At 39.6% G+C, this 14,950-nt stretch overlaps 1 protein-coding gene and 2 pseudogenes across 1 annotated transcript in view; 1 reads left to right on the forward strand and 2 right to left on the reverse strand.

Annotated features, from left to right (window-relative positions):
- LOC137937272 (uncharacterized) overlaps positions 1-4,026 on the forward strand; it is an 8,024-nt gene extending 3,998 nt beyond the window's left edge. The window contains exon 7 of the mRNA XM_068782358.1: positions 3,808-4,026. Coding sequence (XP_068638459.1) covers positions 3,808-4,026 — 219 coding nt within the window. The remainder of the gene's footprint in view (positions 1-3,807) is intronic.
- A 4,036-nt stretch (positions 4,027-8,062) lies between these two features.
- Positions 8,063-13,883, reverse strand: LOC137937273 (probable histone-arginine methyltransferase CARM1; annotated as a pseudogene).
- An 81-nt stretch (positions 13,884-13,964) lies between these two features.
- Positions 13,965-14,570, reverse strand: LOC137937274 (uncharacterized; annotated as a pseudogene).
- Between the last annotated feature and the right edge of the window lie 380 nt (positions 14,571-14,950).

Here is a 14,950-nt window from a genome sequence, read left to right on the forward strand (position 1 = left end):
CAAGGTGTCGATTGCCTATCATTCAGAAACTAGTGGACAATCAGAAGTGTCAAATCGAGAGATCAAGTCCGTCATTGAAAAGAGGGTCAATCCAAGTAGAAAATATTGGAGTTTTCACTTGGAAGACCCCTTCCAGAAGTGTCAAATTGAGAGAGCAAGTCCATCATTGAAAAGACAGTCAATCCAAGTAGAAAATATTGGAGTTTGCGCTTGGATGATGCCTTGTGGGCATATAGGATTGCGTATAAGATGTCCATTGGTATGTCACCTTATCGGTTGGTGTTTGGGAAACCATGCCACCTTCCTGTTGAGTTACAACACAAGGCTCATTGGATTATCAAGTGTTTCAGAAGATGAATGAAAGAAATAACCAACGAAGGACTTTTCGAATAAAAATCAATCTAGCAGGGGAGATATTTTCCAGAAATAATTTCAAGCTACTGTATCTTGCTGTCCAAATGGTAATCACATAGAATCAATTGTGGGAATCAGTTCAGCAACTCCAATTTTTTCTATTCTCAACATCTCGAATAATCAACCTGCATAATCACTGGGCAAGGCCAAGCCTAGAAGAAATTGCAGTGAGAGCCTAAATTAAATCCAGAAACAACGTCGTCTTCTTCCCCGCTTCCGAACAAAGCAGAAAACCAAAAATGGCATCTAAGCTGGAGATGAACCAGGAAGATCACGGAGAAGCAACTCTGGTAATCACGCTACCTCCCAGCGAGCAATGACAGAAACTGGAAATGGAACTCGACAGAGTTTTTGTATCGTCGTTTCTCGAGCAACAACAACGTGATTCAGAATGGACCTCGTCATCCAGCCTGAGCTTCAAAATAAAATATACGGGTAGAAGATGGTTTTCGAAAACTAATATCACGAGCAACTATGGGAAAAAATGAATAATAAGACGAATTTTTTTTTTCTAATCCTAAACGAAAGAGAATGAAATGTGAAAAACCATAGGCGGAGTCTTGAAAATCAGAGATCTGATACCATGTTAATTTTCAATACTCCATGAATTTAGCTCATGGAGAAAAAGGAAGAGAAACCCATTGGGAGAAAACTGGAGGAAGAAGGGTTATGGAAATTTATTCTTCCTAACCCTCCCCCTGAAGCTCTATTTATAGATTTATGAAACTAAAATATTATAATAATACCCTTGAACTTAGGGTTTAGGGTTTTAACCCTAGAACTTTAACATAATTCCATCAATGCCATATCTATAAGATGACCCTTTATTTACTATCCTGTCATCAATGTATATGGGTCTATGGGCCTTCTCATTGATCTATGGCCCTTGAGCCCATCTTCTTTTATCTTTTAGATGCATGGGTCTTCCTTGGTCTTATGGGCTTGGACCATCTTCTAATACACATGGATATATAAGCCTTCCTTAGTCGTGTGGGCTTGGGCCCTGTCTTCGAACAATAAGAAGAAGTTTATGTTAAACAACCTGAAGGATTTGAAGATGTTAGTAAGCTTGACCATGTATAAAAATTGCATAAAGCATATGGCTTAAAGGAAGCTCCAAGAGCGTGGTATGAATGATTATGCGAATTCCTAGAAAAGAATGGATATAAGACAAGAAGCATAGACAAGACTCTATTTTCTAAGAACCATGATCAAGACTTGATTATAATTCAAAATTTATGTGGAAGATATCATATTTGGTTCTACAAATCCCTCTCACTACGAAGAATTTGCTTTTGTAATGAAGAATGAGATTGAAATGAGTTTAATGGGTGAACTCATATCCTTCCTTGGACTTCAAGTAACTCAAACTAAAAATGGCACATTCATAAATCAGTCCAAATACACTAAAGGATTGGTTATGAGATTCAACATTGAAAATCTTAAGTCAATTAGCACACCCATGAGTTCATCCTAGAAATTTGACACAAACAACTCAGATAGGGCCATTGATTAAAAAATGTATAGAAGCATGATTGGACTTTTACTTTACCTTTCAGTCAGTAGATCGAATATAATGTTCACAACATGCTTATTTGCTAGAAATCAATCCAATCCTAGAGAATCTCACTTAGTCGCAGTAAAAATAATTTTTTTTATCTACTTGGGACACCCTATTTAGGTCTTTCGTACTCAAACTCTTCACCCATTGACCTGGTCAATTACTCAGATGCTGATTTTGTCAGTTAAAAAGTGGACTGAAAGAGTACAAGTAATTGCCAATTACTTGGAAATATGCTCGTCTCTTGGTTTTCCAAGAAATAACACTCAGTTGCACTATCCACTACCAAAGCTGAATATATAGCATGTGAAAGTTGTTGTGCTCAACTTCTTTGAATGAAACAACAAAGACTTGATTTTCTAAGAACCATGATCAAGATTCTATTTTCTTAGAACCATGATCAAGACTAGATTATCATTCAAATTTATGAGGATGATATCATATTTGGTTCTATAAATCCGTCTCAATGTGAAGAATTTTCTAGTGTAATGAAGAATGAGTTTGAAATGAGTTTAATGGGCGAATTCATATTCTTCCTTGGACTTCAAGTAACTCAAACTACAAAATGGCAAATTCATAAATCAGTCCAAGGAAGAAAGCCTACATGTCTAAGAGGTGGCATCTTTGTAAATAAGAATACTTCTCATAAACATGGCATGAAGATGTAATTACATGCCTATTTATGTCTTTTCTCATGTAAAATTTGTTGCTCTTGTTAAGTTGTGGAGCCTAATTAATGTCTTACATAGAGTTGGCCATCACAAAGGTACTCCCCTATGCTAAATTATATTCTATTGACTGATAAAGGTGAACCAGAGAGTTATGAGAAAGTCGTGCAAGCAGATGAATTAACCAAGTGAGAGTTGGCCATGTGAGATGAGATGGATTCACTGTTATCCAATCAAACGTGGCAGTTGACCGAGGCACCAAAGGGAAAGTAGGCCTTGCAGAATAAATGGGTTTATCGAATCAAAGACGAACATGATGGCAACAAGTGGTACAAAGCAAGATTGGTTGTAAAGGGCTTTCAAAAAAGAATAAGGCATTGCCTATACTGAGATTTTTTCTCCAGTAGTGAAATTGACTACTATTAGAACAATGCTTGGCCTAGTGGCAATTGTAGACTTTCACTTAGAGCAGTTGGATGTAAAGACATCTTTTCTTCATGGTGATTTGGAGGAAGAAATTTACATGATGTAGCCATAGGGTTTCAAAGAAGAAGGTAAGAAGAAAATGGTGTGTAAACTTTGTTGGAAGATGGGCTCAAGCCCACAAGCTCAAGGCTAAAAGCCTACACATCAAAGGAGTGGCAAAGTCATTATTTATGATATGTTCCATAAGGATGGCATGGATATGTAAATACATTGTCTAAGTATGTCTTTTAATCTTTTGAGTTGTAACCCTAAGGGCTTTGTAACACTATAAATAAGAGCATTAGCTAAGAGGTAAGGAATTCAATCCTTCTCCTCTATTTGGAAAAATGTCCAGCCACCCTCACTTCTCTCTTGATGCATTCTCTCCTTCCCTTAATCCAAAATCTCCTCTCAAACGTCCTTCTCCTTTCTCCCTCTTCTCTCTCTTCTGTCCTTCTTCTTCCACGTTAACCTAGAGTCATTCTCATGGGGTCCTAACCTTACAAACTTCAAAAGAGCTTGTATGGTCTTAAATAGGCTCTGAGACAATGGTATAAGAAGTTTGACACCTTTATGAGTAGTAATGGTTTCTTGAGGTGCCAGGCGGATCATTACTATTATGTGAAGAACTTTGATGACTCCTACATCATTTTACTGCTATATGTTGATGACATTTTGATAGCAGGTGCTTGCAAACAGGAAATAGATAAGTTGAAAAGGGAGTTGTCCAAGAAGTTTTCAATGAAGAATTTGGGTCCTGCAATACAAATCCTTGGGATGAGGATTACTAGGGACACTGTAGTCTTGAAACTGTCACAAGAAGAGTATGTGAAGAAGGTGCTAAGCAGATTCAACATGAATGATGCAAAACCAGTGAGTACTCCTTTGGCTAGTCACTTTCGGCTATCTAAGGAGTAGACACCTTTTATAGAGCAGGAGCGAACCTACATGGTCAATGTGCCTTATGCTTCTACTATTGACAGTCTCATGTATGCTATGGTGTGCACTAGATTAGGCATAGCTCATACAATAGCAGTTGTGAGAAGATATATGAGTAATCCGGGTAAACAACATTGGGCAGCAGTGAATTGGATTCTCAAGTATTTGAGAGGCACTATAGACTCAGCCTTATGTTTCAGAAAGTTAGACTTGGGATTATAGGGTTATGTAGATGCCTGACGTGGTTGGAGACATTGATGGCAGAAAGTGTATCACTAGATATGTATGCACATTGGGTGGTACATCGATTAGTTGGGTCTCTAAGTTACAGAAGATAGTTTCTCTTTCCACTATAGAGGCATAATATGTTGCCATGACCGAAGCTAGAAAAGAGATGGTATGGTTGTAGTCTTTCAGGGAAGAATTAGGTCTCAAGCATGGGAAGGATGTGTTGTATTGTGACAGTAAGAGTGCTATTCATTTAGCAAAGAACCCTGTTTATCATGCCAAACAAAACACATACAAGTCATTGCCACTTCATTAGATCGGGTCTTGAGGATGGAGTATTAGCACTTGAGAAGATTCATTAGAGTCAAAATTCGGCTGATATGTTGACAAAAACTGTTACGATTGAGAAACTAAAGTTGTGTGCAATTTTAGTATGACTTCTCTCTAAGGATTGAGAAGTTTTTACCGTTGCAGAGGAGATATTGATGATGGATTGGTCTCCAAGTTGGAGATTGTTAGGACGTGGCACCTTATGATGAGTCAGTACGCCGATATATTGACTGTAGTTTCATTAAAGGTAGTTTGGGTATTTCACATTTGTAAACTGGGTGCCCTAATTTTCTCTTTACATTTGGGAGGGCACCGTTGTTAGGGTTTTATCACCCGAAGTTTCATCACCCGAGGAGCATCATTAGTTGCGGCTGAGAGAGGTTAGAGAAAAACACTATCAGGTGTGAAATTTCTCTTGAAAACTATTTCATCTTGACAGTGAATTATTGGAGTGGAAGAAGATAGGACGTAGTCTCACCATGAGGAGAACCTGTATAAATCTTGTGTTTGTTCTTCATGCTTTTTTTCTTCTGTGTTTATTATTATTGCTCTCGTTAGTTTGGAATTAGGGCATTTAATTTCTAATAGCCCTAAAGGCATTGTAGTCATTGTAACATACTATTTAAAAATATAAATAGAAGACCTTGGCTAAGAGGTAGAGAATTAAGTCCTCTCCTCTCTTATCAAATTCGTCCAAAATCTCCTCTTCCTTCTCTTTGTAGCCAAGCTCTAAACCCTCTCTCCTTTCTCTCTTCTTTCCTTCTTCTTCATCTTCTTCCCATTATTTTTCTCTCTTTCTTTTGCTTGAGATCAATATGATGGAGTCCTAAATTCTACATAGTATCAGAGCATAGGATATGGATTCCCACATTGAAGGGATGCTTAAGTGCTTTTGAAGGTTTCATGCAAGTTGCTTTTGAAAGAAGAGATTCAACCATAAAAGATAAGCGATTTCTGGTTATTTTTTTTCATGCTATGTACAAAACTTTTAATCTCAATATTACATCAAGAAACAAATGGCTTTCATACGAGATGTTTTGAAAGTTAATCCTTGGTGTTTAGAGTATATTATGACTTTGATCTTCTTGTACTCAAATATCAATTTTGATCTAGATCAGTTGCCTACAGGTTCTATGAAGATATATTGATTATAAAGTTGATGTTTATATGATGGAAGAATAATATGAAACTTGCATGAGACTTAGCTTGATCTCTCATTATTCATGACCAGTTTTTAACTTGATTTTTTGGATTAAATCAAGTTGTTTTATGGTTTATTGTACTTGGATTCTCAAAACATGAGGAAATTGTTTGTGGGATTTTTCCAAGTTCAAAGATTAGTTTGTTTGTGGGAATCCTTATCACATGAGTTGGAAGATTTAGCAATGTTCCTTGATTAATGTAATTGTCACATGAGTTGGAAGATTTAGCAATCTTCCTTGATTAATGTAATTGATTTATCTTCCCTTGATTGATGTAGATTTGGATAATCATGACTGATGTAATTAGGGATATTACGTATCCTAACTTATCTTTTAACTTTCCATAAATATGTAATGCAAATAGTATAAATAGGGGTCTTGGTTGAAGGGTTCAACCAAGCTCTCCACTTTTGAAGTCGTGGAAGAATCTCTCTCTAGCCTAAACTCTTTTTCTCTCTTTTCTGTTCTCACCTCTCTACCTGAGCTCTCTCTCTCTCTCTCTTTGCACTTTTTCTTCTCCCTCTCTCATCTTGCTCGAGGTTTCAATAATAGGAGTCCTAAATTCAACATGGTATCAGTGCATCAAATTTAGGATCCCCATGTCGAAAGAATGCTCTAAAAAGTGATGATCAAAACTACTCATAGAAGGCTCTTTGTGAAGCAAGATTGAAGCTGGTGAGATTTGTTTTTCATTCCTTTTATTATTACTTCATGCTCATGGTTTTCTGATTTTTAGAATATGGTTCAAAGATGATTTTATTTCTGTCTTCATCTTATGAAATTATCAAAATTTATGCATCTCGGATTAGAAGAAGTTTACCAAGACAGTTTTGTAGGTTTGCAAGTTATTGGCTGAAAATTGGTTTATGTTGAGATTTTCTGCATAAAAAATTATAATTTATTGGGAACAAGATTTTAATGATGAAGAAAAATTTTCTTGAGCCTATTATGAGTGGTTTTTTTATCCATTGGATTTCAGAAATCAAATTACATAGCTTCTATGCTAAGCTTCTCCACTAACCGAGTTGTTTGAAGAATTCTTCTCGGTTTTGTGATTTTTTGGAGAATTTTTGAGAGCCACGAGTTAGCTGATTGTTCTTGGAAAATCAAGAATAGAATATTGTATTTTACATACAAGAAGTCAAGTACAAAATAAGTAAGGAAGTGGTCCTAGGAAAGTCTAGTTGTCGCCAATCCATTTCTAGATAGATTGTTGTTTATGAAGATCTCATAATATCTTATTGATTAGGCCTGATTTGTTTGATTTTAAATCAATCACATGTTGCCTAATTTATGAGTAACTGAATCTAGACTAGTTTATCCCAAGTTGGAGTCAAATAAATTTTTGGAATGATCTTGGAAAGATCTAATTTGGAATTACTACCTTACATTACTTGATCTCATGCTTATTGATTGATTTTTGCTATTCTCTATAAAGAATACAAGAGAATTAAGTTTTAAATTTGTTGGCCAGCAAGTTGACTGGCCTAAGAGGGTTCCCTCCTTGCCTAAAGACTTGATAAGCTCGGATTCTCCTCCCATCAGCCTTGGCTGCACTTGAATCTCCAAGCCACTTACTTAGCCTACTTAAAATTTGAGTACATTACTACCCTTAAATTTGTTATGGTCCCAGATCTGACACATGGATTCGTAGGGAGGAAGTAGAGAAAGAAAAAAATCAAGCTGAAGGGAAGCTTGAAAACCCTAGGTTCTTTGAGGAGAACACACACTCCTGAGCTCGTTGAGGAGAACTCAAAACCCTTGTTTACTCTAAATCAATGCTTCCTTTTTCTCATTACTCTTACCCCTTAAATAGGGTTCACCCTTACCAGGTTTAAGATAAAATATTATAAAATACCCCTACAGATAAAATATTACAAAATACCCTATAGATAAAATATTACAAAAATGCCATATGGACTATTAATTCTTTAACTGAAATAAAATAAAGTAAATTAAGGAAAAACAATTAATTAGACGCTTAATAATGTTATTGCGTGCATAACATTACACCCCCTGGGAGAAAGAGCTTGTCCTCAAGATCGAAGGTAGGGTCAACTTGCCAACGTCTCCACTTATTCCCAAGGAACATCCGCTGTATCTGTGGCAGCCCTCTAGACGACAAAACTAGAGCATCACAACTGAGAAACAATTTTTTTTTGACTCACTTGCTGTAACACCCCCCAATATGGATAAACAACCAAACAACAAGTTGAACTATCACCAGATCCAAACTAGAAACTTGTGCTTCGACATTAACAAGCCTTGTGTGAGCTGCTCCAACGGTTGCCTGATGGGCAAAATGCAGCATGTCCCCAACCAAAGTATGTTGGAGGTCTGACTTGGCAGCAACAATGTTGCTGGAATTTGGCTGAGAAGTTGGTGAGAAGATTACCTAGGGATGTAGATATATGAGTGCTCCATTTGAAGCCCTGTGGTTGAGACATTCGATAATATGGTACTTTAAGATCGAGCTTACCCGTAGAGCTTTGGATTATGCCTCCTTGTTCAGTTTCAGTGCCCCACATTTTAGCTGAGAGAGTAAGGTTCATAGTATAGCTCTGAGCATGGTGCAAAACCATGTGAAGAAGACCTGTAATTTCTTGTCCAGCCATCACATATAAAGTCTAAGAGAGAACACAATGAAGTTGGTACCAATGTGTTATGGGAGACCCTGGTGCAGTCGTAAGCCACCGATGAACATTCCCATTGAACAAGACATCAAGCCAACATGCAAGCTCATGTATCCTAGTCCCAACAGTAGCTTGGAGACTTAAAGGGATGTTTAATTCATATTGTTCCTCTTCCTTAAGAGTCATGAAATCTAATGTATGGGTAACTGCTAGAGCCACCAGCAATCTTGGATCAAAAGCATCTATCAAAAGCATCTACTACAGGCTGAGAAAAATATCCCTGAAATGCAGGTCCATGTAAAGGGGTAAGATCAAACCCATAGTAATTATGCTACTGCCAAAAGAGGGACTTGTTTGCAATTTCAACATACAAAAATTCATCACTGAAGGGAACCAAGTGTATCCTCCCAATTTTTGGAAACATTTTCCCATTGGGAACAAGAAACCGATCTCTTGCAATTACATATGACTCTAGCATTCTTTCATTAACAAGTAAAGTGCCCATGGGCTCTGAAATGAGTATATCTACTTTTTTTGGCCGCTCGACTTCCTCAACTTTGCCTTTGACAATCATTATTTTTTGTCCCAATGATGGATTTCTTGCTATCAGTCTACGTGCATGTTCAGCCATTTCAGATGCCTCTACAACATAAACATGCCTTGCACCAGCCTGAGTTGCAAATAATGAAAGAATATGTTAAGCTCCCATGCCATGGATCGAGTCACCTGACGATCTCTTCTGGGTTTCAGATTGGAATACATTATAGAAGGAGTGAAGTTCTTGGAACACCCTATTACTAAAAATAACCAAGCTTTCGAAGGAAGCTTGTACCTTGGACATCATTGGGAGAGAGAATCCGATCTCTGGACTAAACTATTGAATCATTGCTTAATTCCGTTCAAGCCTTTGTTCCCCTTATAAGAGAGGACTAGGGTTCAAGTACACAGCAAAGGCCAATAACACGGCCCATGAAAAGAAGGAAAATTACATCTAAACCATCCGAGTGATTAAACCCAAAAATTACATGATTTACCCATGGCGTCTATTAATCATCACTCTGCTATGGGGTCCATAACATCATCCTCCTCCTGGAGAAAGAGCTTGTCCGCATGCTCAAAGTTGTGATAGACAACACGGAAGGTTGTAACGGTTTCCATGAGGCTTCAGCAGGTTCAGTCGCTGCCCACTGGATGAAAATCTCCCATGCACCGGGTACACAACTAGCCTGCAACACAAAAGTTGGAGATGGCAACATACGACGGAAAGAGCTCGATTTCTCTAATTTATTTTTTCGAAAGGAGGGAAGGGTGCAGAACGTCTCGACATCTCCCCAAGCAGCATGTATGGCCTTCCTCAAGCATGGACTAGTGTGACACAACCCTTCATCGCGGCCCCCCCATTGACAAGGTTTCACGGCCCATACTTTGCCAGCAATGCAGCAACAACCGCAATTGGCAAGATTGCTTCCTCCGTAGAACTATCCAGGATACATGTGTCCTGTAATTCAGACAAGTAGTGAGGTAACTGAACAACACGAGGAAGCCCATTGCATACTTGTTCATCAACACCATCCTCAGTAGAAAACACAGTTTTCCAGGAATCGAACAAGCTGTGCCTTCTCAACATTCTAGATAGCACAAGCTGCTGCTCACTGTCCGGGGAGTACAGCAAACACCTCACCACACGTACATCCCATGTTATTGGTGATCACTATCACTGTTGTTGGAATCCATTTCGAGTGAGATTGGTGATTAATTTCAAAATGAAGAGGGAAGTGATGAAAGGAGACCACGATGCTGTTTGCAACAGGAACTATGAGCATTGTTTGAAGCAGTGCCGTTGTTGGCAGTACTGGTTGCAACAATGCCATAGTAGCAACACTGAAACTCTGGGCAGACGTCACTCCAACGATAATATTTTTTTCGTGAACAGCCAGAAAAATTATGCCCCATAGCATAACATTCAAATGTTGGTCAAGGGAACCTTCATCAGTGATAGATGCTTTATCTGCCAACAACGTCTCAAAATCGATGGATTGAAGACAATCTTTAGCAAGGACAACCCCTCTACTACCAATGATTTGGTCAAAGTCAGAATTTCCCAGGTGGTGCTCAGTTGCATTATATTTTTTAGGTTGTAGGTGCTGCAGGGGTGCTCTTATCTTTACTGTAATATCAACAGCAATGTTAAATATGAACACCCTCTTGGGCCCAAGAGCTCTACTAATGGGACATGCAGCCATCACAGTCAGCACTGGTGCGTTGTACACTCCGCTATGCATTGGATGGAGGTGGAACAAAAGGTAGAACTTCTATTCTTCCAATAAACACTGCTATGCTGCTATTCTAAAGAGGGACCTATCATTGTTCTGGTGGTCAACTTGTTTGCACAGATCTGAATCGTAGTAATCACCGCATCATGTCCTTGATTCGCATGAGTTATAGATGCAACCTGTGATACCTTGACATGTTGTACATATCGTAGATACTACTCATCTTCATCACTTTGAACCGGTGTTAGTTTTGTTTGTGGAGTACATTGCTGCATTAACTCCATAACAGCAATTGGAAAAATTGGAAGTGGCTCTCCTGTCCACCCCAAGAATACTACAATAGCAGAAATTTGAAACTGTTGAACCCATTGCTATAATGTTACTACAGCAGCAACTAAAGTCCAGACTGATAATCTGACCAATCTTTGAACTTGAGCCCCTACCCTCTGCCCTTTCTCGCTCATACTCTGGATGACACACTAAGCTTCTTCTGAGATTTTTTTAACCAATCCAATATAAGTAGCAACAAGTGGTGAATGCCCAGCCTCCAACATCTCAAGGCAAAACCCGATCACCTATTCTTATTGTTGCCCTTTACACAATCATTGAACAAAAACTGTATTGCTGAAAGCATTGGAAGATACAACAAATTTCTTCATGTTCCTGAAAACCCCTTTGTCATCTTCAAATTTTGGTGCCTTGCAGTAGCCATCCACCACAACCATTTAGATTACAATTTCAGGGATTGTACCCTATTGACGCATTAACCCAAATAGATTCCTAGTTCCTTGAATCAAACTGGCGTTGCATCGACCCTTTAGCACTGCAATGACATTGGGAATGAGCCCCATTTCTTTCATTGTCCTGAAATTCTCATCAACATCTTGAGCTGATGGGTTGGGTGAAGTAGCTACATGTAGTTCAGAGTCTTTGGTGGAGTTTTGTTGGGGGAAATTGCTGTCGTCTAGGTATTGTGTTTATCATGACCAATTGCAAGTAAATTAACCTCAGAATCTATACAAGCAACATCCATATCATCCAAAAAAATTAACACAACATGTTTAAATGTACTGTTACTGTTGGTAAAATTATCCAAAACAACCACCTTGTTGCTATAGTTATTCACCAGAATAGAACATGCCCCCTGCCCCTGTGAAAAAAAGTTGTTGACGGTAAACATAGGTAAGGCCCTCTGCTGCTTAAATTGGAAGATGGCCATGATTCCAAAAGGATTAATTAACCGTGTTGGCTTTGCCAACTAGCCAACAACATCACGTTGAGTCGTTAATTCGAACAACTCCCCAGCATTAGGAGCCCCATTGAAGCATAGAGAAATAGGTTCATAGAGAGAGAGAGGGATGCACGCTCTACTATAAGAAAGGGTGGAACGGAAATTGCATATCTAATTTTGTGCTTAGCAACCCCGAATGGAAGTCTATTTACAACACCACTTTTAGGGGCCTCATCTTGCTGAAGCTGTTGCAATTCGAAATCCGTTGTGCGAGATCTCTCTTCTTCCTCTAGGGCCACAATTTTTACTTCGAAATTGAAATCTCTGGGTTTTTGTGCTTATCAGTTCGTATAAGTCGTCCATGGTGCTTGGCTGGATTGTTCATACCCCGTGCCAACTTTGAGCCCGTCGAGCCGAACAGCATGAAGGAGTGGCCCAAATTTAGAACCTGGTTACTTAACGATGAGCACGTAATTTGGTTCGGCTACAACAAAGTAGGTCGTCGGATTTGGGGTCGCCCTGCCATCTGATTTCGGAAGTCCGGGAAGCTTTTCTGAGACAGTGAACTCTCAGATTTCAGGTGTCTTCTATTTGGGAAGACGTATGGCGTCCAGTGAGAAAGGGTTTGATGGCGAACGTCCTTCCATTTTTGCCAATGAAGGTTGTACGGAATAGCCTTCCGATTTTGGACATTTTGTGTCCCCGATTTTGGATGTCGCCGCTGCTGGAGAGGCAGAGGGCTCTCTGAGTTCTTGGTTTGATGATTTCTCTGATTTTGTTTCTGTGGCAGCATCGAGGGGCCACTCTCCAAGGAACTCTCCAACTCAAAGACTGAGTTGAAGAACAGTCGCCCGGAGCTCCCGAATATCATTTCGGAGTGTGGCATGTTGAGTCTAAGCTTCAATCCAAACTTCCTCTATAAGATTTTGCAAATCATTCGGAGAAGAAGAATCGCCGATGGTGGTCCTATCTTATACCACATTGTTAAGCTGCCATGCTATGGATCGAGTCACCGACGATCTCTTCTGGGTTTCAGATTGGAATACATTATAGAAGGAGTGGAGTTCTTGGAACGCCCTATTGCTGAAGATAACCAAGCTTTCGAAGGAAGGTTGTACCTTGGACCTCGTTGGGAGAGATAATCCAATCTCTGGACTAAACTATTGAATCATTGCTTAATTCCATTCAAGCCTTCGTTCCCCTTATAAGAGAGGACTAGGGTTCGAGTACACAACAAAGGCCAATAACAAGGCCCATGAAAAGAAGGAAAATTACATCTAAACTATCCAAGTGCTTAAACCTGAAAATTACAAGATTTACCCACGACGTCTATTAATCACTCACCCTGCTATGTGGTCCATAACAGAATACCACTACCAGCACCAACATCAACAACAACACGATCATGGAAATCTGAACGGTTCTCATTTACCGCCAAACAGTTATCAAGATTTCCAGAATTAACCGCACCGTTTTCATTCTGCACTGCCACTGTTTTCAACATTGGTGGCTGGCTGTCTAGCAGCAATTTTTGTTGCACTGCGACAGCAGCACTTGTGTCCTTGGCTGTCTAGCAGCAATGTATGCTGCACTGCGACAACAGCACTGTGTCCTTGGCTGTGTAGCAGCAATGTATTCTGGATTGCCACAACAACATTGTTTGTTTGGCTGGCTGGCAGCACTGGTTTCAGTAGTGCCACTGTTGTCAACACTGGTTGCAGCAGTGCCACAATAGCAGCACAAAAAAAATGTTGAAGAACCTTTGAGCGTTTGCATAGACTGTCCATCTTGATAAGTGCAAAAGTTCCTCAGCATCATCAATTGTGCTCTTAGGTGTATCAGCATCTCGAACTTCTGGAACACCACTCTTCATACCGTTGCTCACAATATTGGTTAGGTCATCAACGAATCTAGTGAATTTATACCCCACCATTACCATGTCGATTCCAACTTGAATTGCAGCAGCAATAGAGGACGAGTAGTTGGTGTGAGGTGGGTACGTGATTCTATCAACTCCTTGTCAAGCATCATAGTAAGCATCATAGTAAGCAGGCAAGTGAATGCTCAGTAGTGAATGGAAGTCGATTATGGTGATGTACTCATTGATCTCTTTCTGGGTGCTGCCATCACCAAGAAAGTGCTTCGCACAAGCAGCAACCTTCTTTTGTCCAGCAACGCAAGGAGCACCCAGTCGTCCTCCTTGAAGGATTTCTCCCTGTAAACCAGAGAATATCTCTGTCATCTCTTCGACAATCTTTGGATCCTCACTGTAACTCTCATAGCAACGGCCCCATCTGGGGTCTCTACAAACTGCAATACAAGGAGCAAAAACATATCGGATCCCAATTCCCCTGACTTCCAAAGCAGTTGCTTCTCCTAGCATAAACACAAGCTGAGGATCCCTGGTTGCTCCTTGTCCAACATTATGAGGGAATATGGTGGCTTTATAGACATTTTTGTGGCCATGAACAACATTGATTCCTTAAATCATTGGAATCCCAAGATGGCTAGAGAGTGATCCATTCTGGAAAGCGTTCACCATATCAATCCACTGCTGGGGAGTGTCATTTGGATCAGGAACACTACCTCCACCCCTCAATACACTTCCAATGAAGTACTTGCTCATGATCTATGGGAAGAGCACATATCGATCAGATTGTGTCATCTGACTAGTCTTTTCAGCTAGTGTTATTCTTCCAAAACTCTAGTATTTAATGGCAGATTGGCGTCTTTATACTTCATATAACCTTGTTCATCATCTCTGAACGCTCTCCACAAACACAACAACACTATTATCCAAAATAGGAGACTGGAATTATCCATTCGTTGTGGTTGGTTTCCCGCTGGGCTTTTTCCGACGCCGAACAGCACCCCTTTGGGGATTATCTCCTTGGAGATTTTTTGAGATAGAGGTTTCTCAGATTTTTTTGTGTCTCCTGTGGAAGACATAGGGAGTTCTATGAGAAGGGGTTTGTTGGATACCCCTTCGATTTCGAAAACTCTGGG

The sequence above is a fragment of the Aristolochia californica genome, unplaced genomic scaffold, assembly GCF_029961685.1.
Source record: "Aristolochia californica isolate CCGP_79_NKW_82.1479 unplaced genomic scaffold, dmAriCali1.0.hap1 SCAF_7, whole genome shotgun sequence".
Taxonomy (NCBI): domain Eukaryota; kingdom Viridiplantae; phylum Streptophyta; class Magnoliopsida; order Piperales; family Aristolochiaceae; genus Aristolochia; species Aristolochia californica.